The sequence below is a fragment of the Nycticebus coucang genome, chromosome 7 (assembly GCF_027406575.1).
Source record: "Nycticebus coucang isolate mNycCou1 chromosome 7, mNycCou1.pri, whole genome shotgun sequence".
NCBI classification, from domain to species: Eukaryota; Metazoa; Chordata; class Mammalia; order Primates; family Lorisidae; genus Nycticebus; species Nycticebus coucang.
Window position 1 is genome coordinate 113856432 of NC_069786.1, and position 27884 is coordinate 113884315.

General features: G+C 50.1%; 1 protein-coding gene across 3 annotated transcripts; it reads left to right on the forward strand.

Annotated features, from left to right (window-relative positions):
* Positions 1-1179: 1179 nt before the first annotated feature.
* On the forward strand, positions 1180-27088 carry IGFBP2 (insulin like growth factor binding protein 2). 3 transcript variants are annotated; one of them, XM_053596733.1, is made up of 4 exons: positions 1180-1718; positions 24169-24398; positions 25101-25241; positions 26591-27088. In XM_053596733.1, the coding sequence occupies exons 1-4, from the start codon at positions 1289-1291 to the stop codon at positions 26753-26755; spliced, it is 966 nt and encodes a 321-aa protein (XP_053452708.1). In that variant the 5' UTR covers positions 1180-1288; the 3' UTR covers positions 26756-27088. The 3 variants fall into 3 exon arrangements, with proteins under 3 accessions (XP_053452708.1, XP_053452710.1, XP_053452711.1); XM_053596735.1 differs by having other exon boundaries at positions 1191-1718; positions 24166-24398; XM_053596736.1 differs by lacking the exon at positions 1180-1718 and adding an exon at positions 2196-2216.
* Positions 27089-27884: the final 796 nt, after the last annotated feature.

Here is a 27884-nt window from a genome sequence, read left to right on the forward strand (position 1 = left end):
AATATTTCTCAGACTCTGACAATGACTTGTTTTTGTCTTACCAAACTCTTCCCCACTAACTCTTAGTTTCTTAAGATGAGGAACTTGCCTTTCTGGAGGACCCTAGCTCACCTTCAGGTGAGTAGCTGTTGAATTGAATCAAATGGGCTCTAAGCCTTAAAGATAGAAAAGAGTCATTACCATATGGGGAAATTAAACCCTGGCTGAGAGAATCTCTCTGACAAAGGTCTCCGTTAGGGTCACAACCCAAAGAGATGAGCAATGACTGAGGCTGACCTCAGCCTGGAGAGCTGGGGGTTCCCGCGGCAGCTTGGAGAGATGGCTCTCCAAGCGTATCAAACAATGAAAGGCCACACTTGTCCAGAAACCATAAATGGCCTTACCCCAGAGCGTTTTCTCACATCTAGAGGGCTGATGTGACCTTCCAAGACCCCTGCAGTAGTGTGTTCAGGGGTATCTTCTGCAGCAAAGGCCTCGGGATTTGTAGGTGGGGGCCCAAATTAATAAGGGCTTATTTTGGCAGGATGGACAGGGGAGGGGTTTGGGGAAGAGGAAGGGAACAGGTTTCTCAGTGCCCAGAAATTGCACTTGGGGATCTCATCTATTGCTATCACAAGCTCCAGAATTTGGGAAACTGCTATGGTCATTAAGAGAGCCTGTTTGGAGCTAGCCTGGTCTAGGCAGGTCTGAACTTCCATATGACACTCCTGACACCGAGTCATTGTTTCACGCGGGGTCAGCGGTGGGTGATACCGAGGGTGGAGGGGCTTGCTGGGAGCTGACTGAAATCTACTCGAAGGTAAAGACTGTACCTTATGTCCTTTGTGTTCCTGGGCAGTCAGCCCCGCTGCCGTGGCCACAGGGGCAGCGTGCGACTAAGTCCTTCAGAACTGAACTGAAAGGAGACAAAAGCACCCAGTCTTCTCCAGTCCCAACCCGATCCTACCCCCAACCTGCAAGTTATTCTTACTCTCCAGGAGCCAGGGACAGAGGACCACGGTGGCGAAACGTGGCTGGGGAGGTGAGGGGACCCGCGGAGACAGGAATCCACTGAGGGCTGGCGGAGTGGGCGTGCGCGCATGCACGTGCCGGCGCGCCGGAGTGTCGGGGGAAGGGGGTGGTCTCCAAAAGAGGGAGGGGAGAAGGCAGGGGGCGGGGAGAAGCAGGCCCTTTAGGACCCGGCTGCGGAGGCGGGGGAGGAGAAAGAAGCCGAGGAGGCGGCTCTCGCGCTCGCAGGGCCGTGCCACCTGCCCGCTCACTCGCTGCCGTCGCGCTCCTTACCGCCAACATGCTGCCGAGACTGGGCGGCCCCGCGCTGCCGCTGCTGCTGTCGCCGCTGCTGCTGTTGCTGGGAGCGGGAGGCGGTGGCCTCGGGGCGCGCGCCGAGGTGCTGTTCCGCTGCCCGCTCTGCACGCCGGAGCGGCTGGCCGTCTGCGGGCCCCCGCCGGCCGCGCCACCCGCCGCGGTGGCTGGGGCGGCCACTGGCGCTCGTGCGCCCTGCGCGGAGCTGGTCCGGGAGCCGGGCTGCGGCTGCTGCTCGGTGTGCGCCCGGATGGAGGGCGAGGCGTGCGGCGTCTACACCCCGCGCTGCGCCCAGGGGCTGCGCTGCTATCCCGACCCGGACTCCGAACTGCCCCTGCAGGCGCTGGTCATGGGCGAGGGCACTTGCGAAAAGCGCCGGGACGCCGAGTACGGCGCCAGCCCGGAGCAGGTTGCAGGTAAGGCGGGCTGGGACAGCTAGTTGGGAGAAACTTGGAGGGCAGCGGAGGAGCTTGGCTGGCCGCCGCTGGGTAGTGAAGGAGTGTGCGGCGGGACCCCAGGGATTATTTTAAGGGAGGAAGAGTGGAGTCTTTGACCCCAACTAGGGGGACTGCTGAGAGTGCGTACCCGAGAGGCAGGCCCAGGGAGGGGAACTGGAGTTAGACAAGCGGAAGAGTCTGGCTCCTAATTCGGTGGATATGAATGGGGAGAGGAAGGGCATCCTTGTCTCCGAAGTCTTCCCCGGGCGGAACGTACCCCGACTTCTAATCTGGAGGAGGGAGTTTCTAGGGAGGAAGGCGTTAGTTAGATCTGCAGGAGTGAAAACGTGGAGCTTCTGTGGGGCGCTGCAGGGAGGCGGAGGCTGCGGGTGCTGGTGACACTGAGAACCTCGCTGAGCAGAGGACGGTAGGAGGCAGCGCTGGCGCATCAAGAGATCCTTCTACTGTGGTTGTGAGGTGGGACGAAAGGACTTGTTGGCACTTTGTAGTGTGGGTTGCCTGGCAGAAAAAAAGAAAAGGAACGCTACTATTTCGTGTAGAGGGTTCTTACTACCAGGTTAAATGGAAAAATGAAAGGGGGGCATTCGGGAGGCGAGGTAGAGACCCCAGCAGTTGATTGACTTAGTGTAATGTAAACCCGCTCGCCGGCTCTGTTCCCGGGCCAGGGGGCAGCCAAGGTATGGAGTTTATCTGGGCCTCTGGTCAGAGGCAGGAGGATGCCTGGGCGGTGGAAGCAGCCGCTCTTACTTGATTGATGTGTTACACCCCACCCCCCACCCTAAATTGAGCGACCCTCTTGTCCGACAGACTGGAGATCCTGGGGTTCTTTGTTTAGGGGCCCCCATCCTTCTCAAAAAGGTATGTAAGGGAACAACCAGGCTCTAGGGAATTTTTTTTTTTTTAAATTATGAAAGCCTCCTGCCCCAGTGGTCCAGAGGAAGCTGTAATTATTTTCTTTCCTCTTCGAGACAGTGGTGAAATGTGTCCACTGCCTGCTGCTGCTGTTTAAAAAGCAAGTGAGTCTGACCAAGTTTCTCGAACTTAAGGAAAAAAAAAAAAAAAGAAAAGTGAAAACATTCTTGCTTGCTTCGCAGCTTCTGCGGTCTTTGTAACCCCCCCCCCATACATTTCTCCCCCCTTCCTCTGGGCTGCTATTGTTTTTTTCCTGTTCTCCTTGAGAATGGAATTAGGGGTCAGAGTTGAAATCTTTCTCCCATTTCTCTGGCACATTTTGTCCTGGAGCACAGAGCAAGTTGGGGCTTCCTCTAAGTGGAACCCCCCCCAGTCCCTTTCTTTTTCCTTGCTTGCTTCCTGCCCCAGCCCACTTGGAAATTAACCCTTCCCTTTTGCTTCTCTTAGAAAGTGATGAGAGATTTCCGACTTGGGTCTTTCCCTTTGCCAGGGGCTCTGGTGCTTTTTACTTCTGTATTCCTTTCTGTCTAATAAAAATCCTGTCCTTGGGGGGCAAGACATGATTGCAAGAGGGACTTTACTTAACAATTGCAATCAGTGTAACCTGGCTTATTGTACTCTCAATGAATCCCCAACAATAAAAAAAAAAAAGAAAAGAAAAAAAAATCCTGTCTTACCACTGGGGGGATGGGGAGGAAGAAAGTGATAAAAAAAGGAAAAAGGACCCCCCCAAAATCCTTTCACTGCCTGTTGGGGTGCCAACCCCTTCATCTTGTCTCTCCATTACCCTCCCTCCTAGGTCCATCAGGCAGTTTCTGAGCTGAGCTCTACAAACTAAACATCTTTCTCAGCAAGGGTGAACTTTTCAAAGGGACTCTTAGTTCATAGAATTGCTTGGATGTTTGACTGTTTTAATAAAGTGTGTGGTGCATTTCCTTCCTAACGTTTTAGTATTTTTTCCACTCTGCATTCGTTCTCACTCTAAGCCAGAAAACTAATTCTCCTGCTTCTCAAATCCCTGAAGCAGGTTAGGGTCTTTAGCCTGGAACAGATGCGGGAACAGATGCGGAGGGGATTCCCCTCCCCCTTCACTTTTCCCTGAGCCTGAGCTAGGGAGGGGTTGTCAGGGGAGCCTGGGGACAATGGGGGGAGTTCATGGGAAGAATGTCACTCTGGATTTTCTGCCTGGTTATGGGATTTCCCTTCCACCAGCTCGCCCCAGCTGCCTCCTCAGCCTTCTCCTCCCAGTACCCAGACACCTTCCCCATTTTCCTCTTGTGCTGCAGCCTGGGAAGAGGGGACATTAAGCAGGGGTGGGTGTGTGTGGGGGAAATGGAAGTCGAATGGGAGCACTGGAGAGAAGTGACCAACATTGGGGGTGCCTGAGACAAGAACAAGAGTGGGGCTGGGGAGAGGAGCTCTTTGGGAGAGGCCTGGCCTTGCAGGGTACAGGGAGGAGAGGGACTAAGGTTGGAGGCTTCAGTGCGGGAGAGCGTTTTGGGCTGGGGTCCCTGTGTAGAGCGGTAGGATCCCAGTTGGGGGGTGGAGACCGGCCCATGCCAGACCTTTGCACTGAGTCCTGCTTTCTCCTACTCTCCTGTTTCCATCATCCCTCTTCTCTGAGGAACAAGCACCCCCCCCCCCCCCCAGCCTGCATTCCTCTTGGAGCAGGTTGCTTTTGAGAATTTTAAACATACCCTCTTATTTCGAGGCAGCAAACCCCAGTAGTTCCGGCTTTGCTGTTAGCTCTTTTGTCTTTGTTCCCAGGACTCAGGGGCTGTGTTTCTGGCTTCCTGAGGATGGCAGGGATGCCGGCGGTGGGGGCGGGGGAGGCACGGCGGTGGGCGGGTAGAAGAAGTGGGTGATGGTGAGCCTGCATCCTTAGGGATGATGGCCTCCGACCTCTTGGTTCAAAGAAACTGTGAAGTACTAAAGGGGGCCGGAGTGGGTAGGCCTGGAAGAAAATGGAAGGAGGACCCCCGTGATCTGCCTGAAACCAGGACTTTAAAAGCATGTGGGTGTGTTTGGTGGTGGAGTGGGCAGAAGTGCCTAGAAATGTCAGGGGAAGAGGAGGAGCAGGCTTGGGCCAGGCCGGGCCCTTTCAGAATCGAGGCCGGGCTGGACTGGTGCCCTCGGCGTCTCCCCAGCCTCCTTCCCTGCGGTGTACAATGCTGGGGATTATGCCGAGGGGCGGGGCGCCCAAGAGGCCGTCTGGGCCGCTGCACATATAAAGGTGCTATAGAAATGTGCAGTCACTCAAAGTCCCAGGGCAGACAGGAGGGCGGGCGGGGAGGCTCTTCATCTGTAGTTGCTGGGAGAGAAGGAAGGCGAGAAGAGGCCCGCACTGATTTACAGTGGTTCAGTGCAGCTTCAAAAAAGAGGGGGAAAAAGCAACGGGACTTCTGGCTCAGAGCACTGCTTTGCATCTCGTCTTGCATAAATTTGCATACCGAGTTCAAAGTCGTAAAATAGACTAGGGAAATGAGTGGGACCCACTGTCACCGATTGTTAACACCACTACCTTCCGCCGCCCCTCCCCCCATCTGGACAGCATTCCCGGCACTGTGCGGGGGAAGGAGGGGTGGGGTGGACGGCTGCTCCCAGGAGCTGTCTGAGAGACCCCCGCCGCAGGGGGTCTGTGGCTCTAGCCTTGGGGGCGGGGTTAGTCTGGGGCGTTGCCGAACAGGTTCTGGTCTGCCGCCTGGGGCTGTCATTTGCCAGTGATGGGCTGGGATTGAAGGAAACCGCATAATTGGGTCTTTTTTGCTGGAAGTTTCCTTATTCACCTTCCACATATGCCCAAAATGTTTACTGTGATAGATCTCTATGTGTGATAATAATGATCCAATTCCGCAAACAAGATATTTGAGGAAGATCTGAGAAAAAGTATCCTATATAACAATGTTAAAGTATCTTTGAAATAGGGCTAAGACATCTCTATTTCTCAGAGTTTAGAAGGGGAGAAGAACCCATTCATTGTGGTCACGAGGATCATCTGCACCAGGGCTCTTAGCTAGTTGGACTATTGAGTTTCTTGGCAGGCAGAGGGAAGAGGGAGGCTTAGATGGTTCTCACTGTTACTTACCTTAGTACTGGGCTTTAAGGTAAGAATCAGCAAAGGGACTTTTAGTTCATAGAATTGCTTGGATGTTTGACTGTTTTAATAAAGTGTGTGGTGCATTTCCTTCTTAACGTTTAAGTATTTTTTCCACTCTGCATTCGTTCTCCTCTAAGCCAGAAAACTAATTCTCCTGCTTCTCAAATCCCTGAAGCAGGTTAGGGTCTTTAGCCTGGAACAGATGCTGGGTTAGGAGACTACATGGAAATTAATCCTATAAAGATGGCATGGGTTACCTGAAAGTAGGAGCTTGCCAGTCCCCCATGATCAGACATATGAGGGCTTTGAGAGAATCTCTGTTCTCTGGCCCAGGGATCAGGTTAGCCTCCAGTTGGTTCTCAGCTCTGCGGTTCTCTGCCACCAAAAATGGGATGTACAGCTGCAAAGTTCTAACACGAGGAAGTTCTGAAAGTTCTTGGCCCTCATGGAATAAGAGAACAGGGTGAATATGTACAGCACCTGGCAGGGCCAGGCAGGAGCTGCTGAAGGGAGTGAGAGAGGAGCAGAATGTACAAGGTTTGACAATTAAGTTCATGAACTCATCCTAGGAAAAGTGCTACGGAGCTCATTGCCAAATATCTCTGCAGTCACCTTTGAAGTACTCTCCTTGGGAAAGGATGCACTGATGCCAGGGCCTAGTTCATCCTTCAAAGCAATTGTGGAACTCTCTTTTTTGGAATGAACAATGGAGCTGTTGTCATGTAAGTTCTGACAATTAAGTTCTCAAGCTCATTCTGGAAAAACTGCTTTGAAGGGTGGACTAGGTGCTTCGAAGGTGACCATAGTGATATGCAACAGTGAGGCATGTAGCACTTTTTCTAGGATGAGTTTGAGAACTTAATTTTCCAACCGTGCGGATGGGCCAGGAGGCTAGGCTCACAATTGGTTTGTTGTTGGTCCTCCTCACATACTGAAACACTATCAGAAAAAAAGAAAAAGCTCATGTTGTTTTATTATCTTTTTTATTTTTAGAGAGTGTGTATCTGGGGATTTTCCCCCCAAGGTACTCTCTATCCAGGGACTGCATTTGGTCCCAGTCTCCTTCTTTGTCTACCGCTGCCCTTTCCAGTTTCCCGCATCCTGTCCCTCAGTCACTGCAGACCATGCTCTTCTTTTTCCTGGGCCTTTCCTGCTATTGGCCCAGTGAGAACACCTGGCTGTTCACTGGGTAAAGGGGACAGACCTCAAAAACATGGAGTGGAAAAAAGAGTGACCCCAACCTTCTGCAGAGATCCAGTCTGAGGGGTGCTGTCTAGGCAATTGGAGACTAGAATGTTTGAAAAAATTCACATACTTAAATGAAGAGGGTGGCTGAGTGGCTGAGCTTTGAGGGAGGACTTCTGTGGGCTGGGGAAATGAGATGCCCTCCCACAGGGCGCAGCACTCATGCTGCTTCTGCTGAACCAAGGCCTGGAGGAGGAGAATGGTGTTTTAATTTACCAGGGGAGCGGATGATCTGGTGATAAGATAGCGTAGGCCCCTCTGCTTCTGCATACTCCCTTTGGCCAGACTTTACTGATAGTGCAGCGGCTACCAGGAGATTGGTCACCCTCCTGTCTGTCCTTACCCTGTTGTGAGCTGGCGTTTTGTACATGTTGTCTCCTGTCTTCTGCCATTCCTGCAAGGAAGTCTCTTCTACCTGTGTTACAGTGGAGATCAGGCAGGGGCCAATCAGCAGGTAAGTAAGGAGCCTAGAGACTGGCCTAGCTTCTTTCCTTCTGCATCCCTCCGCCTCCATGACCAACCAAGGTGGGCAGTTGGCAGAAAATAGCTTTTGACCTTGTGGGCCAAACGTTTTGTTCCTGGCCACCTGCTGTGTGCAAGGGATGTGTGGGCCACAGTAAACCACTGCCAGATTTTGGTTATTTACATGCCCTTGATTCCCGTGAAAGGCCTAAGTCCCGGAGCTTGCGGACTTCAGAAATTTAAGTAGCCTGTGCAGTGGCCAGTCAGGAGAGACAAGAGGGTCACAGTGCAGGCATCTATAGAGAGTGGACAGGTGGCACAAGCTGGTGGAAGCAGCCTGGCCTTTGCTGTCACATTGACCTGGGTTCCCATGCAGACTCATCTCTTAAGACCTGAGTGGTAGCTGAAAGCCATAGCTCAGTGGTTAGTGCACAGTGGTGGTGAGTTGGAACCTTGCCTGGGCCTGATGAACCAGAAAAAAACAAAAAAATAAAAAGGAAAGAAAAATGCAGGTGCACGCCTGTAATCCTAACACTCTGGAAGGCTGAGGCAGGTAGATTGCCTGAACTCAGAAGTTCCAGACCGGCCTGAGCAAGAGCAAGATCCCACCTCTAAAAATAATTAGGCATTGTATTGGGGGCCTGTAGTCCTCAGGAGGCTGAGGCAAGAGAAGTCCTTCAGCCCAAGAGCTTGAGGTTGCTGTGAGCTATGATGCCACAGCACTTTACCGAAAGTGAGGGTGACAAAGTGAGACTCTGTCTCAAAAAAAAAAAAAAGACTTTAGTGGTAGGTAAGGGCTTTCCTCAAACTCCAGGTCCTGTTGGTAAAATAAGGACGATGTTACCTTTGCTGTGTCTCAGGGTGATTGTGACAATGTAAGTGCCTGGCACATAGTAGGTTCTCATTCACGTTGGCTGCCTTGATCTTGGCAGGTAGCAGCTCCCCTGTCATAGTTAGTTAGCTGGCCCTTAAAGTGAAGGCTCAACTGGACACCTCAGGCACGCCACTCATCTCTGGAGGTTCAAATCCTGGGTGTCTTCCACATACTAGTCACTTGGGATAAGGGATTAATTCTTGCTGAACCTTAGTTTTCTTCTCTGTGAATCGGAAATTGACAGTACCAAATCCATCAGGTGGTGCCTGCATGGGTGTGCATGTGTGTAAAGATGTACAGTACCTGTATAAAACCCGTGTACTCATCCCAGTACTCGTGTTCTGGGATGAGTCACTTGATTTCCATCTTTTCACCTATGCAATGGAAACGGCCATACCTTTCTGACCTGCTTTCATAGGGCTATAGTGAGGCTGTTTGGCAAAAGGTCATGTAACTGTATTTTAAGTGTAGTTTAAACCCAGTGAACAGTGAACATGTGGTTGGTGGTCAGCAGGCTTGCCTTTTTTATAGCTGAGTTGGCAGTGCTCTTTGGGAGCCGTGTTCAAATGTCTGGGACTGACCATTCTTGGTATGGGAGCTTCTCTCTGCATGCCTAGAATGGGGATGGGAGGGATTCAGGAGGCACCTGGATTCACAACCAGGTGATGCATGCTGAGTCCCACCTCACCTAGAAGATGCAGCCTCTCAGCCGTCAGTGTCCAGAGCACTGGAGAATCCCCAAAGCCACATCTCATGGTGGGGGAAGGTCCTTTTTGTATACATGGCCCTCTAGGGGAAAGTTACTGGGACCCAGGCTCAGATAACAGGATCAAGTACTAACCAGAGTGGTCTTAACATGCTGAACGCATACGGTGTGCTCAAGAGTACACAGTTGTCAGAGCCAGTAGCGACCGCATGGCACCTATTTCCTGTGCCAGGAAAATGGGGCTTTCAAAGCCCTGAACCTAGGATGCCAGAACATGCTGAACGTGATCCTGGCAAAAAATCAGATGTTCTTTCCAAAAAAGTGACATTTTCTTGCTCCATTGTCTCCAGAGTTTACTAACTCCAGACTGGGGGGAGCAGCATCTCATTTTGCAGGGGCTAGGTTGGGGGGTGTTTCTGGGCACTGGGGTCCTTTCCAGTATCTGATTCCATCTGGGGTACTAGGAGGCCTTCTGAGTGGCAGCCCGTCTGTGCACAGTGACAGCTCTCTCCTCTGGCATCTCGGGAGGTGAGGCTCCAGGAAGGTGGAGAAAGTGGATGCTGGAGTCTTTGGGGCCAGTGGATACTTAGGGGGAAACCCAAACCAGTGGGGGCAAAGCACAATATTGCCACTTGGATACTGGGGTGGAATAGCTCTCCTAGACTCTCTGAAGGCTTTCCTAGTGGCAGGGGGAAGGAAAGGCATATTTTACAGATGGGGTAGTCCAGGGAAATGTACTGGTTTCCAGGTTCCAAAGTGACTCCACCCCTACAAAGAGCAGGCTTTACGGGGGTGCAGGAGATTTAGTTTTCTCTCCCAGAGAAATGATGGTCTCCTCGTCCCTCTCCTCTTCCTTGGCTGCTAACCCTCTGGCCCTTCCCTCCCCTGTCCCATCCTGTGGCCACTCCTGTTCCTTGACAAAACCAGGGAACATCTGGGCTGGCTCAGCCTCTGGGTATCAGTCACAACCCAGAGGGAGACCTTCCTCAGAAACCAGCCACCACCACCCCCCCGCCCTGAAAGAAATACAGAGTTGACTGTACTCAGGAATTTTTTCCCTTCCCTCTTTTGTGTGGGGGGAGGAGGAACACTTGGCAGTTCCTGGGGCCCTCTGGCCACCAGCCCCACATCTCTTCCTGGCTGCTGGAAGGCAGGGCAGGATGGAAGTTTGTGGAGAAGGGGGCAGGGGCTGGCAAACTTCCGGCTGCCGGACAGGGGAATTGGCCCACAGGCCCTGGTGAAGTTGGCGGGAGTGAAGCCTGGGGAGGTTTCTAATTAATGGGTTGGGTGAAGGTGTGTCAGTCTGTGTTCAATCAGAACTAAGCCCTCCTAGCCAGGACACAGTGGGGGGAGGGGCTGAGTTCCAGAGCTCTTGGTAGGGTGGAGGGAGGAGGCAGAAGGGCTGTGCTCCCTATGTGGCATCTTGACCACAGTTGAGCTGCAGAGATCCAGGCTGGAGTTCGGGGTGCAGAGTCATAAGCAAAAAAGTGCCACCTCAAAGGGGTAAATGATAAAATAGTAATTAAAAACAATTTGTGCGGCTTGGCACCCATGGCTCAAGTGAGTAAGGCACCAGCTACATACATCTGAGCTGGTGGGTTCAAATCCAGCCCGGGCCTGCCAAACAACAATGACGGCTGCAACCAAAAAATAGCCGGGCGTTGTGGCGGGCACCTGTATTCCCAGCTATTTGGAAGCTGGAGGCAGGAGAATCACTTGAGCCCAGGAGTTGGAGGTCGCTGTGAGCTGTGATGCCATAGCACTCTATTGAGGGCGACAGCTTGAGGCTCTGTCTCAAAAAAACAAAACAAACAAACAAAAAAAGCAAAAAACCCCACTTTGTCCCAGTCGTTGTCACCTCTACCAGAGAGTCCAGTGGTTTTTGTTTTGTGTGTTGTGTTTTGTATTTGTCCCCCTCAGCTCTGTTTTAGCCTTGGGATTCTTCCCACTTGACAGATGAAGAAATGAATCAACGTTGCACCAAGGTTCAAATGCTGGGGTAAATGCAGACCGGAGTGCAGTCTGAGCCTCTGCGTTCTCGTTCCAGTGGGCGCTCCGTTCTATCAGACTCACACATGCTACAGAGCAGTGAATTATATGCTGCGTCTTGGAAAAGCTCCTTTTCCCTGGGAGGTAGTAATTAAGGCATAGCTTCTCAAAAATGTTCCTTTACGCAACTCTCCAGGAAGTTTCTTTTAGGTCTATTGTCTTTACTTCTGGATAGAGGTGCCAAGTTGCTTCTGGATGGTGAACTTGCTTTCTAAAGTGCCTGAGGCCAAGGGAAAATGAAAATGGCAATTCCCTGTGCCCACGCCCTGCCCCTGGGACTGCCTGATAATGTGGGGTGATTTCTGTGGCAACAGTAGTGGGAGGTGTGTCAAGTAGGATATGGGGGCCAGGAGGGATGGGTTCACTAGAGCATAAGTCTTTTGAGGTTGGGCGGGGCACCCGGCTATGACCCATAGCTCCTTCCCTTTGAAGACTGAAAAAACAAAGCCCTGGGATTAAAATGTCATGCGTGGTCACTGCTCAAGTGATGGCGAGTGATCACGCGTCATTCTGGTTGGTTAAGAGCCCTGGAGCTAAACAACCTGGCTTTGGTTTTGGCTCAGCCACTGGCTATGTGACTTTGTGCAGTTGCCCTCAAGCTATAGCTCTTTTATCAAATATGAGAGAGGATAAGAAATTATCAGCCTCGTGTGCTTGCTTGATAAGAAAACAAAGTTATGTATACAAACCACGTAGCACCGAAACTCTGGATAATCAAATGAGATAGTGGAGGTTCTGATACCTGCTTTTTCTCTCCCTGTGATCTCCACACAGAACAGGAGAATGGTAAATGCCTGTTTTTTAGATGTTTTATGATTGATCATTTTAAGAATACTGTTGGGGGTGTGGTTTATTCCATGAGGGGTGGCTTACCTGGACAGCCTCATTAGCTTTGGAAAGCCTGGTCCAGAGGGGAGTCGGAGCAGTGGTTGAGGGTTTTCCGTTGGACAGCATGACCCGGATACCATTGTCGCTTACTGTGCTTCAACCAATAGCTCGATGGCTGCCCATGGCCTGTTTGTGCCCCAGAAGGTAGGACTCTTCACTCAAAGCCCAGCTGCTTGGTTTGGTTTGCTGGCCCTGAAACCAAGAGAATGTGCCCAACGAAGGTAACAGATGCGATGCGGTGTTATATCAGCCCAAATCAGTTGAAGACAGAGGAAAGCATGGTGACCTATTTAAAAACACTTATTTATATTCAGGACACTTCTTGTACTGGTTTGAGAGTGTGGCTGGCAATCCTGGACATCTTTGCAGGTTTTAAATTTCTTTTTACATCCTCCAAAGTTTAATTCATCAGGCTTGAAGTGTCTGGGAGTAGTGATGGAGAAGAGGTAGGCAGAAGGCGAGGGTGGTGGGAGAGCGGTTGGGAGGATTTGGTTTTTATTACTCTATGGGAGTTGGGCTGTGGGACTGGGTCACGGCAACTGAGTGTAGGTCGGGCAGCTGTTTGAATGTAGGTCCTGGGAGAGGCAAGCGTCTTCCCCATCCCTTCTCATGCTTCCGTTTGCTCACTGCCTTTCTTTACCTCCAGCGCTGTTGTTGAAATGAGCCTTGGAGGGTAAGGGAGAGGGCAGAGGAGCCAGAAGAAGAATTAACACAATGAAAGTTCTCTAGGGCAAAATGGTTGATGCTCTGGGGACAGTCAGCTTTTCAAACATGTGAACACTGGTACACACCATGTGCAAGCTAAGCAACTGTGTTAAAAAGTGGTCTCCATACCACCTGTGATACATGCCTTTTGATGTTGGAAGGGGATGAGAAAAGCATTTTAAAAAGTTGAATATTACCTAGAAAAAAAAACCAAGTCAGTAAAGATCTATAAATACACACTGTGCAAATAAATGGCTGCCTGTTTTAGCCTTTTGACCGAGGTTCTTGGGAAGGTCTTAGTGTTAAATAATGAAGTTCCTTTATGTTAAATAATGAAGTTCCTCACAGAAGTAAGAGGATCAAGTTTGATAGGTATTTCCTTCTTTACCCTTAGAAAAAGAAGGTACAATATCTTCCTTCCAAAAGAGCAAATTGAGCATACGATCTTTTCTGTCCTTCTTTCAGTACATATAAGTTTTTTTTTTTTTTGAAACAGAGTCTTACTCTGTTGCCAATGCCCTGATGTCATCATAGTTCACAGCAACCTCAGACTTCTGGCTTCAAGCAATCCTCTTGCCTCAGCCTCCTGAGTAGCTGGGACTACACAATGCCTAGCTATTTTTTCCCTATTTTTAGTATAGACGAGGTCTTGATCTTGTTCAGATTGGTCTTGAATTCCTGAATTCAGGTGATCCACCTGCCTTGGTCTCCCAGTTCTACGATTACAGGCACGAGCCACCTTGCCTGGCCACATACAGTTTTTTAAAAAGCTTTATGAAAGGTAAAACCAAGTTTATGTCTTCAAGAACTTCCATCCTTCAGAGGAGAAAGGAAAAACATGGACCACTGCTTTTTGGCAATGGACTAAGGCTAAAGTGCTGAAAGGGAAGTTGAGTCAAATTACTGGCAGACTTGGCCTAGTGATGCCTTTCACTGGCTCAGGTCGAGTGGCTTCTGGATGCGCAAAGGCCACAGTGTTCATCCTTCGTCCTCCTTAAAGTTTTCTCCTCAACCGTGGCAGAGGAAGTCCCTGCAGTTTCTTCCCATCTGCAATTTATAACTTGTTTTTGTTCTTTCTTATGAAATTCTTGGATGGCTTCTAATCCGGATCTCTCCTGTTTTGGTTTAAGGCTGTTTTCTCCCTGGGCCCTGCATCAGGTATTACTGGCCCTTGGGCACCTCCGCTGCTTTGTGCCCTTTGGGCTTTGCTGGGATGAGCTTGTTCCTGGGCTGTCTGCTCTCAGGCCTGAGTCATCTTGATTCTGCTCTCTCCCCCTTCTCCATTCTGTGACCCTCTTCTTTTATCTTTGAGTCTTTCCTCTGACTCATTCCTCAGTTCTTCACAGCATGAAGAACTGGCCAGAAGACCATGGCCAGGTTCTGACTTGTGGGTGACCCTGGTAACATCACACTGGCCATTCGGAGTGGTCTTGAAGTTTGCCGTGTCACTATTGTTTGATCTTCTTCCGGCCAGCAGAGTCCAGGGACACCCAAGGTCCTGATACCCCTGCTTGATAAGGAAGGTGAGGGGTGGATGTTGTGAGAAATTTCAAAGAAAAATTAAAATATGTGGAAAAGTGCTAAGAACACAATAACCCAAAACTGTGAGTGTTTGATATTTTGTCCACTAGGGTGTAGTACTTATCTTTCCCTTTTCTTTTTTTAAAGACAGCCACAGAAGCTGTAAAGTGTTTCTTTTTCTTAGCTAAACAGATTCGTATGTATATATTTGAGGGATGACCAATAACATCCAAGTTGTTCTGTGGCAATAAATTGAAAATGTACATAAAGATTTCGTTCTGTCCTCTTAAATTAGGTTTTCGAGATCTAATGTTGTATACATAGGCCAGAACTGTTCTTTTTAACTGCTATATATTATTCCTTTGCATTACTCTACACGTTTGATTTATCCATTCAAAATTGAAACACTTTCCATTTAAGCTGCTAATAGTTTTTTTCAAGTACAAATAATGCTGTAATGAACATTTTTGTGTGTGCGCCCTTGTGCACATGTAGAGAGAAGTAGAATTGCTGCGTCAGAAACATTCTTCCTGTTCCCAAGGCCCCTGGTCCAAATTTGCACCAATTTACTCACTTGTACCTTGGCAACTAGGTCATCTTGTCAGGTTCCCAGATGGCTTTCGTTGAGCCAGAGGAGAAATGTTTGGGACCCATGGAAAGGAGTGAAAGCTGGTAGTGCTGTTTGCCATCTTGATATCAGGTTCTCTGGTTCTTCAAGGACAGCTTGGCTTACAGAGCCCCAGAGGACCTTGGCTGAATTTGAGCATGTTTTTGTTTTCTCAAGCTGTCTGCCTCAGCCCTGACCTTCCCCAGGTCTTTGCAATTCCAGGAATGACCCTGGTGTTTATAAAGCAGCCCTTTACAGAGTGCAAAGGTGGGAGGCTGTAAAGAGGCTGTGCTGTTTCTGCCCACTCAGAGGGAGCCTGCGATGAGACGGCGGCGTAAGGGCATGCTCTAGAAATCTCCGTGATGCCCCTCTGCGTGCATCCAGACACTCGTATTTGTGTTTATATACCCACAAGTTAGTGGTAGAAAGCGTACGAGGCTGTATCTTTGCAAAGTGTACATGGGAGGCCATGCCTCCTGAAAAGAAGAGGCATCTTTCTCTCCTCACCAAGTTGTTCTTCAGGAAACTCAAGCACACAGTGGAGAATCAGAGGGATAGGGGCCCTGGCAATGCCAGAGCTTGAAGGGTATATAGATTCCTTGGACCTTGTCCATACTTGCTATGTCTGAATTTCTGGGGCTAGGGTCCAGGACACTATTTTTAGCAAGCCCTTCAGATGATTTCTGATGAACAGCTATGTTGAGAACCACTGACCTAGTCTAACTCCCTGAATTACAGATGGGCACACTGAAGCCTGTATAAGGTCAATACCCTGCCTGGCTTCATTCAGAATCTCAGGATCCTCTGGCTTTCTGACTAGCACTGTGCTTCCTGCCTCACTAGAATTGTTTGGCCGAGGCTTTGAACCCAAGAGCCAGTGCTCCAAAGGAAATCCAAGAAGAATTCAGGGTGGCTTGCCATGGAGGGCAGTCATTGGCCACATAGGGGCTCTCTACCCTCCCTTCCTGCTCTGTCATCCCCTGGAGGCATTCCCTCCCCATATAAGGGCCAGGCCAAGTGCCCGCTGGCCACTCCACTTGCCGGAGTTCACTGAGCTCTTGGGCACTTGGCTGGGGGACAGGCCCCTGGGAGCTGCAGGTGCGGAGAGTTGGTCTCCGGATGGGAAAGGTTGTGCACTCTTTCAACTTGAGGGGCTCAAGTGGAACATCTAAGAAGGCTGTTTGCAGTTATTTCCCAACACAAAGGGAATGCGGAGGGGGAATGACCTATTGTTTGAAAACCATGCTGAGGAAGGCCTGCGGATTTCTCCCAGCCTGGGGTTGGAATCTGAGAGGTGTTGGGCTTTACCTGGCTGGCTTCCTTGCAGAAAGCAGGAGTTCAGAGGGCTGAAAGAAAGGGAAGGGAGATTGCAGTGAAGCAGGGTGTCCACAGGGGTTAGGTGACCCAAAAGGGAGCATGTCATTGACTAAGCTGGAATGTGTCCTGGTGCTAGCCCACACCAGGACAACATCCATGCACACTATGTAGAATTCCACCTCTGACCTTTGGAAATAAAGGTGGGGGAAGATGAGTAAACAATGTCTCTCTCCCAGAGAGACTAAGGAGCTCAGGTTAAACATTAGCTAAACAATAACAAAGGTAACCCCTTTCTACCTACTCTCTTTCTTTTTCTTTTTGAGACAGAGTCTCACTTTGTTGCCCTTGGTAGAGTGCGTCACAGCTCACAGCAACCTCCAACTCCTAGGCTTAAGTGATTCTCTTGCCTCAGCCTCCCCAGTATCTGGGACTACAGGCACCCGCCACAACGCCCGGCTATTTTTGTGTTGCAGTTGTCATTGCTGCTTTAGCTGCCCTGGGCCGGATTCGAACCCACCAGTTGGTGTATGTGGCTGGCGTCCTGCCGTCTGAGCTACGGGCACCCGCTGGTCTACCTACTCCCTTCTGACTTCTGTCTACTTCCTCACCCTCCCCCACCCCCCCACCCCCGCATGGCTGAATTATTAATCCTAGCCTTTTGGTGGGTTCTGTTATTGAACATAGTGGCTGCATGCTAGATGGAGTTTGGTGACCACCATCAGCCATCTGAAGGAACTGCCTTCGAATTCTCTCCAACTAAAGCTGGTTCCTGGGAGAACGTTGGTATGTTTACCTTAAGCTCTGCCTCATCTGTACCTGCATCACAATCGCAAACCACCACCTGTCCTTTCCTCCCTCCCTTCCTTTTGTCCCCTAAACTCTGTAAACAAAGCTAAATTTAATTTAGGCAAATTCATTCTTGCCCAAAGACTTCATCAGATAGCAGAGAGCTTTGATATTTAGCAATACAGGGAGTTTCTGCAATAAAATCAAGCTTTAGAAGAAACCTGCAAATAGACAGTATTGCAGATCTCTCTCATAACTCATTTTCCCATGCATTTGGCCTCTCTGCAGACGGGACATCACCTATGCTTCCTCTTACATAGCAGGTATACTTTTCTTTTACTCTTTCAGGAAATAGATCGTCTGAACATTTTTTCCAAAGCTTGATTTTGCATACAATGAGAGTTTGAGTACTAAAAATACTGTCTCCCATTTAAACAGCAGCTTTGATTTTGCTGGATTATCAGTCAATTAGAGCTAGGAGAGGTTAAAGGGTTATGATTCATGAGGGAATCATAAGGGGCAACACTGGGTTTGGGGGTGCTTGACGTTTGGTATTCTCTGCACGTTTGAGTTTATTGATGAATTGCTCACTACCATGGATGGTAGTGGAGAAGTTATCTGGGGAGGAGGAGGATAGATGGTGGTTAGTATTTATTCTTTTGTCCAACTTATGTCAAGGCTAAGTGCATTTTTGGAGACATTAACAAAGAAGGAGCCAAGTGGAACCAGGAGAGCAGCAGTTAGCCTTCATTCTGGGGTCCTCTTGCTCAGAATATACTCTTGAAGGCCTGGGATGCTATTGCCTGTTGAAGGAGGTGAGTCCCCTGGAGGAATGATAGGTTAGGGATTGGGTTAGAGCATCTCTGTGGTGCCCCAGCTCTTAGATTTCAAGATAAGCATGATATAGGAGGAGAAGGCTGGAAAATGATGAGAGTTTCTTTAGAATAGAGAATAGAAGAAAGAAGGAAGACTTGTTGGGCTATTAGGAAGATTCACGACGGTTTGCAGGAAAGGTTTCATTTTCTCATCAGGCCTGGGTAAGGACCGATATTGTACACTGCAAGCAAAAGGCCTATGGGGTTGCTTTTAGATTCTTGGGGCTTATTTTCCTAAGAAAGCTTTAAGGTCCCTCACAGATCAGGAATCACCAATTTCCAAATTGAGCACTGAGATTAAAATACTACATCAAGGCTCGGCGCCCATAGCTCAGGGGTCAGGGTGACAGACGCATGCACTGGGGCTGTTGGGTTTGAACCTAGCCTGGCCCTGCTAAAACAAAAAATAGCCAGGCATTGTGGTGGGAGCCTGTAGTCCCAGCTACTTGGGAGGCTGAGGTTAGAGAATAGCTTGAGCCCAAGAGTTTGAGGTTGCTGTGAGCTATGATGTCACAGCACTCTACTGCGGAGAGACATAGTGAGACTCTGTCTCAAAAAACAAAAAAACAAAAAACAACTACACCAGGGAGAAAGTGAGGTTTTATGAGAGTAAGGATCTATTGAACAGAGGGTTTTGATTTGATGGGTAAGGTCATCAATGTTACAATTAAATAAGACTACATTGGGAAAAATGGACTACATTGAAATTAAGTTTGAAAATGAAAGTATGAATGCACAGAAGTGGATGCTCCTTCTCCTGGGGTGTCAGCTTCCAGCTATGCTCCTTGGCTAGATGGGTGGGCCAAAGGACAATGTAGGGACCCCACGCCACTTGTGAAACACCTCTGATGATGCAGAGATGTGTTGGCTCCTGTAGATCCAGATGGTAGTCCTTTGCCATCTGTCAAGTGGAACAACTGTTCCATTGCCTCGTAATCCATCTGTCTTTCTCATCTTTAGCTCTCCAGGTGTGTAATGTAGAAGGATGTGGCAGGACACCTAAGGCAGGTACGGGAGTTCTTCTCTGCTCTTCAAGCCCCTCCAGGGATGGCACTGGAATTGTCCACTCCATCATCTCCCTCACTTCTCTTTGGAAAATGTAACCTTCTATATATAATCACGAAATTCCCTGCTTTAGTGTTGACCCATTTCTTTAGGCGCTACATAGGACTGAAGAGCTAATGCTTACTAATCCATAGGGGGCCTTGGAGGTACCTGTCAACTATCTGCAAGCCTGGAGCCTTTTCCAGTGATGGCATTTGAGTTGCTAAGAACCATTTCTTATAGTGACCTTTGCCCTGTAGCCCACAGAGTTGCATACGTAGGTGGTTGCTTAATAAATATTATTCTGAAGGCACTCTCCTAGGCAGGAAAAAAAGCGCAACTTGGTATTTTTGTTCTGAGGGCAAATTCCATCTCTAGCTGGAGTTCTGCATCTGGAATGTTTTCCTGTGGCTTACTTCTGTAGCCTAAAGGGGAATATCTGGGACGAACTTGGTACCGTGCAGGGATGCCCTTGTCTGAGTGTAGGGAGCTGCGCGGGTACTTTCCTGGTGGGGAGGAAATGGAAGCAGCTAAGAGCTAAACCTGGGTGCTCCTCTGGTGTGCCGGGCACTCACTGTGTGTGCCCACAGCATCTCTTGGGATCCTCCCAGCAGCCCATCCAAGGTGGATGCTGTTTGTGCTCTTGTGAGAGATGAGCCCAAAAAGGAACAGAGCGATTAACAGTTTATCTGAGACGACACAGCTAAATGGGAAAGCTGAGATTCAGACTCAGGCAGTTACACCCTGGGGCCTGAATTTCCCAGGGTGAAATAGTAACAAGGAATCAAGGTTTTTCTCAGCCTATAATCCTTTTTGATCACCTTTGGACTTTTTCAAGATGTGAAGTTCAGAGCTGGCCATTGAACTTGGGTCCTAAAGCCTATTCCAGAGAAGGAAACAGGTGCTATATTCCCTTTAAGTAGGGAATGTGTCAGCAAAGCAGGCCCACGGATTTCCTCATCTCATTGGCGTGTTCATCCGCAGTGGTGAGATCGATAAAGGAATGGAATGAAACATGCCCTTGAATCCAGGTGGCCTCTGTGAGGATGGACAAACTGACCTTTACCTCAGGTGTTCCTGTAGGGACACCTCAGGGCAGGAAGCCAGGTCTGTCCTCATGGGAGAACACTGCCCACTTGACTCTGCCTTCTGGGACTGGGAGCCTGGGTCACATCACATTTGTGGACACTGGATACTTTTGCATCTTTATATTTAAAAGATATAAAAGTATATTGTATGACTGGCTTTGTAAATGCAAATTTATTGATATTGTATATTAAGACTTTTTGATCTACAACTTAATTTTTTTTTCTGATTCTAAAAGACCTAAAATGTCTTCTAGGCCCTTGCCAGTGGCCAAGTTGGCCCTACTGGGAATCCCCAAGGCCCAATGCACATATATCTCTCTTTCCTCAAATGTGTTTTCAGAGCTTGTAGAGGGCCTCTGAGGATTAATTAAATGTTGAGTTGACCTCTGAGTCTCGGCCAAGAGATGCTTCTCTGGCCACTGTCTGTGGTGCACCTGCCGGGAGGGTGTGGGAAGGGGGAGCTGTAGGCTACAGGTCCTCTGGGATGCCCAGGGAAGACCCCTGCACCCTGCCTCAAGAAGCCATGGACTAGCGAGGGTGGTGAAGGTCTGAGCTAGATGTGCCTTATGTGGGGCCTGGAGTAATTTCTGCAATGGACTGGGAACTTCCAGGTCTTGGGGAAAAGCCTAACTCTAGAACAGTGATTTTCTACTTGGAGGGATTTTGCCTCCCAGGGGCCATTTGGCACTGTATGATGGCATTGTCTGACTTGGGGAGGATGCTACTCTCATCTTGTGGGTAGAGGCCAGGGATACAGCTCAATATCTGGCATGCACAGGGCGACCCCTGTGATGAAGAATTATCTGGTCCAGACGTTAGTAGTGCTGCTGAGCTGGAGAGACCCTGGTACCATGGGACATGCCAGGCATTGGGTTTAGATGAGTGGCACCTTTCCAGAAGCTTCAGGATAGGTCTGAACATGAGCTACCTTTCCTTTCTTCAACTAGAGAACATGTAATTTTAGCTGTAACAAAGACCGACAGTCTTAACCCAAACCTTGGGCAGGCAGGTGAGACTCTTTCCTAAAGGGCAGCACCAGGTGACCTTCTGAGAGTTACAGGCTTTGTGCCTACAAAGTGGAAGGTTCCAGGAATGGTGGCAGTTTGCTGCACCAGCAAATTCCCAGAGCTGGTGTCTTCTCTAACTACCGTCTGAGCAGAACATGGTCTCACATCCTGGAAGTGGTGCGAAGGTTTCCAGAAATGCTTCTGCATCTGTGGGCAGAAGGTGAGCAGGGCTAAGTGTGGTGAGGAGGGTGATGCCAAGGGTGACCTTGGGTGCAAAGGGCTTTGGTGAGGTCACCCAGAGGCTCCCATTTCATTTTGTCTTTCTTATGCTGGTCCTGGGTGGCTGGGATAGAGGCAGAAGGCTCTCCTCTGGGGCTGTAGGCAGTCTGATTTAATGTGGCGGGATAGTACTCCCACCCAGCCCGGAGACAGCTGCTGAATCTGCCTTTCCCTGCCGATGGCCATGGACTGTCACGAACAGAATTCAGTGTTTGCTTCATTTATGACAAAACCCAGAGCCCCAGGGAATAACCATTCTAGATAAGAGTTTTCTAGGTTTCAGACGTATTTAAATATTTCAAATTTTTTTTTCTAAAATTTAACAGTTTTGGATGGAAGTCTTTATTAATGCTGAAAACATGAATTTTTTTCTTGTTGTTGTAGTTGTCATTGTTGTTTTTATAGCTGGCCCAGGCCGAGGTTCGAACCTGCCAGCCTTGGTGCACGTGGCTGATGCCCCACCCACTGAGCCACAGGCACCCCCGAAAACATGAAATTTTAATCCCCTTCCCCTTGTCAGTGTCCCACGGTCGTTGTCATCATAAACACAAGTCTTAGTTTGTGGGAGTAACTAAGTACTTACACAAAGAAGTTCCTGGGAGTCATTGGTGGTGTGGTATTATTTGCCATGCACAAAATGTCCCCAGAGTTCTTGTTTTTTTTTTCAGTGTTCTTTTTCCTCCCTGCCATCTGAAAACTTCTTGCCACTGGGGTCCACGTGCATTCTTTCTTTCCTTTTAATCTTGTCGATTTTCTTCCTTAGGGGCCTTGGAAACCAGGCTCCCCGGAGCAATATTGTTGGAACCGTCAAGGTTCTTCATGTGGTGATTCTTTCCTCATCTTGGGCAGAAAATGCCAAGACTTTAAAATGCACAGATGTGATGACAGCTATGAGGCTTGTTTTCTTTTGCCTCCTGGTTCTTGCTGGGGTCCCCACTGCCAGGTAGCAGGTAACCGATGTGATTGTTGTCATCATCCTGATCATAACCACCAGCAGTGTGGCTGTAGAATTTCCATGTCTCAGGTCATTTTAACTGCTCTGCCTCCGACATCCTCCTAACAGTTCTCTGAAGTCAGAACTATTATTATTAAACAATTTACAGTTCAGGAAGCAGAGGCACAGAAAGGTTGGAAGTGTAGCCGGGTGTTGTGGCGGGCGCCTGTAGTCCCAGCTACTCGGGAGACTGAGGCAAGAGAATCGCGGAAGCCCAGGAGTTAGAGGTTGCTGTGAGCCGTGTGACGCCACGGCACTCTACCCGAGGGCGGTACAGTAAGACTCTGTCTCTACAAAAAAAAAAAAAAAAAAGAAAGGTTGGAAGTGTGCAGGAGAAACACAGGTGGTACAGAAACTGGCTGACCTGGGATTTTAACCCGAGTGTGGCCCCTTAACCAGGCTGCTACCCTGAAGATGACACTCCAAGTTCTAAAGGGATGGTGCTGTGTGGCTTGTGAGGATGGGCAGATGCCAGACCTGGGGGAGGGAAAGAATGGTGCAAAGCCGTATTGGATGCTTCTGTCTGCTGGGGGCTGTCCTGGCCACTGCTTGATAGCAGAAACTGCCGTGAAGCCAGCCTAGGTACCTACCTGGCCTGGAAGTGGGGCTCCCTCCCTTAGTTGGTGAGTGACCATCACTCAGCTCACAACCACCCAGAGGGGGGGTCCTACAACCCCCTTCTGGATAGGTGCCAGCCCTTTCTACTATACAGCACTGCCCAGCAGGGTGACCACTGGAGTCCACCATTGTACCTGGATTCCGAGAGGACCACCAAGTTCCAGGTGCCTTGTCTGAAACCCTTGTGTAGAAATATTTTTAAGAGTCATTCATCTGTGCTGTTAGAGCTGCATGTTTTCTGAGGGTACATTAAAGAGGGAGAGAAAATATGCAAGGTTTGTTGAAAAACACCCGCTGCACCCACCCAGATCTTGTTGGGACCTGCAGACAGGCAGCTCCAGACGATGTGGTCCGAGGCTATCTCTGAGGGGCCAGAGCTGGGGGGTTTGAGTCCCAGCCCTTCTGGAGTTTGCTGGGCTGGTCTTTCTGGTCACAACTCACTGTGCCCTAACTGGTCATGCTTTAGCCAGAGCCAGATGGTGGTAGGTGGAGTCTGCTTTCACAGCCCTCCTCACCTGGGCTGTGCACACGATAGGTTTAAGAAGACACTTCTTTTTATTTTTGAGACAGAGCTTCAAGCTCTTACCCTGGGTAGATTGCTGTGACATCATAGCTCACAGCAACCTACAACTCCTGGGATAAGGAGATTCTCTTGCCTCAGCCTCCCAAGTAACTCGGACTATAGGCACTTGACACAATGCCTGGCTATTTTTTGTTGCAGTTTGGCCAGAGCCGGGTTTGAACTCGCCACCCTTGGTATATTGGGCCAGTGCCCTACCCACTGAGCCACAGGTGCCGCCCCAAGTTTGTAATTTTTTTTTTTTGAGACAGTCTTAAGCTGTCACCCTGAGTAGAGTGCTATGACATCATAGCTCACAACAATCTTAAAGTCTTGGACTTAAGCAATTCTCTTACCACAGCCTCCCAAGCAGCTGGGACTACAGGTGCCTGCCACAACACCTGGCTTTGTTGTTTCAGCTGGCGCGGGCTGGGTTCGAAACCACCAGCCTCGGTGTATGTGGCTGGTGCCCTTACCCACTGAGTTATGGGCACTGCCTAGGTTTGTAGTCTTGATCCTCTTACTGGCCTCTGGGTTCCTCAATGTCTCCATCTGTGAGAGGTGGGTGGGGCGCTCATGGCACCACCTCTGAGTGGCTGTGGAGCTGAAACTGATCAGTCACATCTTTACCCAGCACTGCCCTGGTGTGTTGTCAGCACTTTGGGGTGCTTGTCATCTCTATCCTTGTCCTCGTTAGGAGTCCAGGTGGTCGCTGGAGGGCCTTTCTGTCCAGGAAGATGGACCTACAGCTCTTTTTTCCTTTGCCTCTAAGCAGACAATGGCGATGACCACTCAGAAGGAGGCTTGGTCGAGAATCATGTAGACGGGACCATGAACATGCTGGGGGGTGGAGGCAGCGCTGGACGGAAGCCCCTCAAGTCTGGCATGAAGGAGCTGGCCGTGTTCCGGGAGAAGGTCACGGAGCAGCACCGGCAGATGGGCAAGGGTGGCAAGCACCACCTTGGCCTGGAGGAGCCCAAGAAGCTGCGGCCCCCACCTGCCAGGGTTAGTGGGGTTCACTGGGTGTGGGAGCACATGGACAGGGTGTCTCAGTTGGAGCAGGTGTCCCAGGAGACCCTTGTCCTGGTACCTGATGGCAAAGCATTTTCTTTCCAGTTCTGCCACCAACATATTCAGTGTGACCTTTGGGTCCGTCAGTATCTCTGGCTGCGAAATGGTCTGGACATATGGTTTTTTGAAGTCCCTTCCTCTTAAAACCTCCACATGTCTGGTTTGGGGACATGGAGGAAGAAAATGCTTGCCAGAGCTGAAGATGGTTTCCCTGAAGCCTGCTGACCATTGCTGGGATATACTTCCCGCCTGGCTAGCTCTGCTGTCTTGGGGTTTGGCCTGGGTGGCTTTATGGGAAGGAGTGGAGCTCGGGCTCCTGGGATGGGGTATGGATACTCTGAGAACAACCACTTGAAGCAGTGTTTGCAGGTAGAGCCCATTTTGACCCATGGAAGTCTTTGTCACAGAGTGAGGAGAGGAGAAAATTTATATCCTTTCCATTTTCTGTAGTGGGTGGGGTTGGGCATGACAGTATGGGAGTGAGGTCCCTGGACTGGGTGTCAGAAGTCTACCTGCAAGTGTATGGCCTTGGGAAGCTCCTTCCCTGTGCGTGAGGTCCTTCCCGAGGCTGCACCCAGCCCTGGTGTTGAGTGGCTTGTTACTGACTCAATGCCCTGCGCCTGTCTGTTCTCCCAGACCCCCTGCCAGCAGGAACTGGACCAGGTCCTGGAGCGGATCTCCACCATGCGCCTTCCAGATGAGCGGGGCCCTCTGGAGCACCTCTACTCCCTGCACATCCCCAACTGTGACAAGCATGGCCTGTACAACCTCAAACAGGTGAGCGTGTGTGTCCCTGGGTCAGAAAGGCTCCTTTTCCTGCTGGCCTCCAGGCCCTGGGTGTGCCCAGAAACCCCTGAGATCTGAGCTGATCAGGAGACTCAGACTTCTGAGATTGACGGGGTTGGGGAGCCAGCTGCCAGCCACCCTTGGTGTCCAGGTTGGGAGGGAGGCTCTTGGAGAGAAATGGGCTTGGACCAGAGCAGCTCACCTTTCGTGGCAAAGTAGCATGCCCCAGATGCTAGTGTGGTAGGTGAGGTGGGACATGCTGACAGTAGTTGGAGTTCTCACCAGCTCCCAGGTGATGCCAATGGTCTGTGGACCCCCCCACTCAGAATCACTGATTCACTGGCCAAATAGCCATTCTGGTTTCTAAGTATCTTAGGGGATGGAGAAATACCATTGAAAATATTTCTAAAAACTATAATAGAAAAATCAGAAGTACGTAAGACATAGAAAGTTTAGGTAAACCCCCCAGGAGCCCTCTCCCATCTCCCCTCACTTCCTGTTCATGTGCATTTTAATGACCAAGGTGCATGTGCAGTAAGTACTCTAACATTATAAATGAACTTGACATAGCCATAGACTTGGCAGGGGTCAAACATGAATCAGTTGTCCTTCAGCATAGCCCACCCTGCCTTTCTCCACCTCTTCACCCCTTATATCTGTGCATTTCCCATAAGGCGGAGAGAAGGTGTGAGAGGGAGGAGGAGAGAGAAGCTGGAGGTCTCCAGCTCTCATCATGGAAGGGTCTGGCTTCACATGGCCGCTTTGCCTGTTACTAGCTGTGGGACCTCAGGCAAGTTGCCTAACCAGTCTGTGCTTCAGTCTCATCTGTGATGTGGGAATGACATTATCTAATCCACAAGGTGGTCATGAGGATATAATGAATCTCTGTGTGAGACAGAAATGGGAGTGAGCAGCGTGTCAGGTGCTCACACAGAGCCTGGCACATACTGACTTATTGTGACATGCGATTTTTTACCTTGCACTATGGGTAAAGTCCTGTATACTGGGTCTCCCACTGGGTGGGACCACCTTGAGGCTGGGGGCTCAGGCTTTTCACCTCTGGGCATCCTCATGCCATGCTAATCAGAGTGGTCTCTGGGCTGGCAGCATCAGCATCATGGTGGAGCTCGTTATGCGTGCAGGGTTCCTGGCCCACCACAGACCTCCTGAATGGGACTCTGCATTTCAGCAAGTGTCCCCAGGCACATTCGAGGTTGGGAAGCCCACCTTACAGTGCCAGTTGAGCACAGGGCAACAGCCCAGGGAGCGGGCCTCAAGGGGAGGAAGGAACCCTGCGCCCACGGGAGTGCCCCTTCATGCGCTTCTCTCTCTCTCCCCAGTGCAAGATGTCTCTGAATGGGCAGCGTGGAGAGTGCTGGTGTGTCAACCCCAACACTGGGAAGCTGATCCAGGGAGCCCCCACCATCCGGGGGGACCCTGAGTGTCATCTCTTCTACAATGAGCAGCAGGAGGCTCACGGGGTGCACACCCAGCGGGTGCAGTAAACCACAGCCAGCGGTGCCTGGCCCTCCACCCCACCCCTCTCTAGACCCCGCAGAAAACGGAGAGTGCTCGGGTGATGGGTGGTGGGGGATCTTCCAGGAGTCCTTGACCTGTGTATTTATATTTGGCAAGAGACCAGCACCAAGCTCGGCACCCTCCCCTGCCTACCCCCCTCAGCCCCCAGCTGGAGATGCCTACACCCCTCCCTTCTTGCTCGCTCCCTGGGGAGGAAGGGGAGCTATGGTAGGGGAGCTGGGATAAAGCTTTGGGGGGGGGAAGAAATTTTTATTTTTGAACCCCTGTGTCTCTTTTGCTTAAGATTAAAAGAAGGAAAACTAAAGTGATGTCTCTTGCCTGAGTCTTTGGGGCCTCCCTGGGAAGGGGATCCAGGAATTGGGATTCTCCCTGGAATTGGGATTCTCTGGCCCTGAAAAGAGAGCTCCCTCTCCCAGGGGGAGACATTTCAACTCAGTTCCTAAAGAAAGGGGGTGGGACTGCTGTTGAGTGGCACATTCAGAGGTGTCACCACTGAGAAGGCATGTGCTGCTCTCTGAGAGGCCTGCATAACTGGCTCCAGAACAGCAATGTCAGGAAACCAAGGGCTGTCTGTAAAGAAACAGGCTGTGGACTATGGGACCTGAGGGGCATGAGGGCTGAGTGTAAGAGCTCCACCACTTGTTCTGCTGTGAATCCCAGGAGTGGGGAGGAATGCTCAGCTCTTGGGGCCATGGTCACGTCCTCAGCACATGGCCAGAGCCAGACCTTGCCTGTTCCTCCTCTCCTGCATCTGAAGTCTGAACCCTCCTGGGCACAGAGCAGGGGTGCTCCTATGGCTCTGCCAATCCACCTCCCTTCTTACTGTCCATCTAGTAATTCTGGAGAGGCCGAGGCACACCAGGGCCTTGACCAGGTGTGAGATGAGTTTGTCTGGAAAACCAAAGAAACTTCCACAAAGGCATGAGATCAGCTTTCTTGAAGTGCAAGGAAATGGAATTCCTAAGAATAGGCAGAGCTTTGCCAAGAGGGAGTTCTAGGCTGCAGCAGGCCAAGACCAGCATGTGGCTGGCTGCCCTGAAAGTGCATTGATTCGGTTAATCCTCATGAATCTATGAAAGAAGTACTATTATTAGT

Coding starts and splice junctions, on each gene's coding strand:
- IGFBP2 (XM_053596735.1), top strand. CDS start 1,289: ATGCTGCCGAGACTGGGCGGCCCCGCGCTGCCGCTGCTGCTGTCGCCG. Junction 1,719..24,165: donor CAGCCCGGAGCAGGTTGCAG/GTAAGGCGGGCT, acceptor TTTGCCTCTAAG/CAGACAATGGCGATGACCAC. Junction 25,242..26,590: donor GCCTGTACAACCTCAAACAG/GTGAGCGTGTGT, acceptor CTCTCTCCCCAG/TGCAAGATGTCTCTGAATGG.